Source organism: Octopus bimaculoides, chromosome 10, assembly GCF_001194135.2.
Source record: "Octopus bimaculoides isolate UCB-OBI-ISO-001 chromosome 10, ASM119413v2, whole genome shotgun sequence".
Lineage (NCBI taxonomy): Eukaryota > Metazoa > Mollusca > Cephalopoda > Octopoda > Octopodidae > Octopus > Octopus bimaculoides.
The window spans coordinates 84,660,834-84,664,076 of NC_068990.1; the positions used below are offsets into that span (position 1 = coordinate 84,660,834).

The window sequence follows — 3,243 nt, forward strand, 5'->3', positions numbered from 1 at the left end:
TATATATATATATATATATATATATATATATATACACACACATACACACATATACTCACACACATACGCACACACACATGCACATATACATGTATATATGTGTGTGAGGCAAAGTTGACTTTGGTGGAATTTGAACTCCAAACATAAAGACGGACGAAATGTTACAAAGCAGTTTACCTGGCATGCTCACAATCCTGCCATTTTGCTGCCTTGTTATGTTCTATTATTATTATTAAAACAAGGATGTACACCCAGTTGTAATTAAAAAAAAAAAAAAAAAAAAAGGACAAGTTGTGAACTCTGTTGATATGTTGTAAAGAGAAGAATTACCTGAAATTTTAGGCTGAGCCCTTTACTAACAATGTCAGTAATAAAACCACACTGACAATCTCACAAACTTGCCTTTAATATATTCACTCTAAACTAGTGTTGGAACCATCACTCGTTTCCCTGAAATTTTGTGGCTATATTGGTGGTAACAGAGGAGGTTAAAGAGTCTGTTGTTTCATTGCTTTTAGAGAGATCAGGAGATGAAAGTGAGTGAACAAGAAACAAACAGAAAAAATATTTTTGCTTACATCAGATGGTAATGTTCAGTTGTGATACAAGGCAGTCTTTGGTGGAATTAGACTAGACAAGTTAAGGATAGTAAAAATTAAAGAACCTGCAAAAAAAAAAAGAAAACAATTAATGATAATAATAATAATAATCCTTTCTACTGGAAGCACAAAGCCTAAATTTGGGGGAAAGGATTAAATCAATTACATCAACCCTAGTGCATAACTGGTGCTTATTTAATCGACCCTGAAAGGATGAAAGGCAAAGTTTTTGTCTGAGTTAACTTTGTATTTTTATGCCCCCACTTTTTTCCTACTAGTTTTTCACTCTTGAAATACAATATAATAAGTGTAATGATAGTAATTTCTTTTATCACCACAAGAGTAACAGATGTGGAACATTACAAGGACAAAATACAAAAACTGCAAGAGAGTCTACTTTGAGTTTGATAGGAGAAAATTATCATAATATACAAATGTGAATGAATGTATATTCCAAGAAGTAAGTCGCAATTTCACGTCTAAGCAGTTGAAATTTTGCATAGACGCACATTGTTTCAAGAAAATCATAGGCTATGGGTTTTTCTGGTATTTTCTGAAAAGGGAAATTTAAAACTAAGAATATCATTTTTTTATATACAATATCTTAAATGAAGAGAAAAAAAAGTTATTCCTTTTAAATCCCCTTTAAATACCTTTGTTAACATTTAAAGAAGGTTCTCAGTCACAAATTTGTATTCTCTTATTTGTCTTTTAGTGACATTCCTGAGTTAGGCTAGCATTGAATCTGGGAGATGTCTGGATATAATACCAAACAAAATATGTCAGAAACACATCTAAAATGGGGGGAAAATACTAATATATAACATGAATGAAGCTAAACATTTTACTTTTTCTACTTACTACATGAATCACCCAGTGAAATCTGTAACATCTACACCCCTACACACACATGTTTATACATTTACGTTAAACATTATTTATACAGCTGAGTGTACTGTATACACCTAGATGGAAACAGATAATCATAAATGGGTTACTCTTTTTCACCAATGAAGTCACATAAAATGCAATTGCAATTTTTATATTACTGCTCAATATTTTTTGTTATACGTGTGCAGCGTGTGTGTGCATGTATCTCTCTCTCTCTCTCTCTATCTCTCTCTCTCTCTCTCTCTATCTCTCTCTCTATCTATCTATCTATCTATCTATCTATCTCAAGAGTCCAATAGAATACCATAACCCTAACCCTATCATACAGAGACTCCCTCTTTTGCCATGAAACTGATGTCTAGACCTGCAGATGATATCTTGCACAGTAACTGACTCTGCAGCATGTTCACATTTAGATATTTTGCAAATTAATATCTAATGATATCATAATTTGTGACTTTTAAGCAGAGGAAAAGATGACTTTCTTAACCCTGAATGGTAAATTAAAAGATGAAAATCCTTGCCCTGGTTCTGAAGACATCAATACATACCACCAAAGACTCTCCTGGACTGGATTAGTTGGTTGCTTCTTGGGAACTGTGCTTCTACCGATATTAACTGTGATGTTGGTATAGAGTGGTCTGTTAGCCCTAGCCACAACCGTATAATTCATTCCTTCATGGTCATTCAGGCCATCAGCTGACCACCGGCTCCGCCAACTTAAGAATAGTTCATTTCTGCAAGAATAAACCTAGAGTTAATTTTCACTTGATGGCATTGATAGTCAGGTATCTGTGTTTATGCATGCTTGCACACACACATAAGCATATAAAACACACACACACACACACACACACACACACACACACACACACACTAACAGCAAGGCTGCCTCTATGAAGTTGCTTGACCATTTCTAAATAGCAGCTAAATCTCTTTTAAGTCAATACCTACAATCTTTAAAAAGAAAAGAACATATTAAATAATTAGGTTAGTTCTAGATACCCCAACTGGACGCACCCGACGTTCATGGCTGTAATGATTTTGATCAAATAGTTGTACTTAAGTGAAGCCTTTGACCTCATCATTAGAGATGATCAGTTTTCACTCATTATTGCCTGTTCCAGCTGTTAATCATTGAAAGGTTTCTGCATGATGGTACGAAGGACCTATCTTCAAAGAAATTGGTGTGAAGAGCAGAGTCAAGCAAGGATGTGCCTTGACCCTAACACTTTTTAATACCTTTTTGCATGTTGCTCCTGAAACACATACGAGTCTTTGGCCAATGGTATCCACCTCCACTTAAGCTTTGTTCTTGTAATTCTTGTGAATGGACAAAACTAGCAATTCACATGCAGCATCTACACAAGAAGGAACAATCTTTATATGCCAGGTCTGCTATTGAGTCAGCAAGTCAAAGGCTGGAACTCATAGTTATTTCAGGAGATACTATTCCACATCCTGTTCTTCTACAAATGCTCTCCATATTCTACAAGACTGATTGGTGCACCAATTGGTCTTGTGTATGCGAAACATATAGCATGTGTGGATTTATTTGTACTTTATATAGTTGACAATAAGTGTGTATCTGTGTTTGTGTATGCATGTGTACGTATATGTGTTATTTCTTTACTACCCACAAGGGGCTACACACAGAGGGGACAAACAAGGACAGACAAACGGATTAAGTCGATTATATCGACCCCAGTGCGTAACTGGTACTTATTTAATCAACCCCAAAAGGACGAAAGGC

The 3,243-nt window shown here is 35.2% G+C and overlaps 1 protein-coding gene across 2 annotated transcripts in view; it reads right to left on the reverse strand.

Moving 5' to 3' along the window:
• Positions 1–42: 42 nt before the first annotated feature.
• LOC106871325 (beta-1,4-galactosyltransferase 4) overlaps positions 43–3,243 on the reverse strand; it is a 13,587-nt gene continuing 10,386 nt past the window's right edge. For both annotated transcript variants that reach the window (XM_052971343.1, XM_014917716.2), the window contains exons 6-7: positions 2,042–2,227; positions 43–664 (exon numbers count right to left, since the gene is read on the reverse strand). In XM_052971343.1, coding sequence (XP_052827303.1) covers positions 640–664; positions 2,042–2,227 — 211 coding nt within the window. In that variant the 3' untranslated portion in view covers positions 43–639. The remainder of the gene's footprint in view (positions 665–2,041; positions 2,228–3,243) is intronic.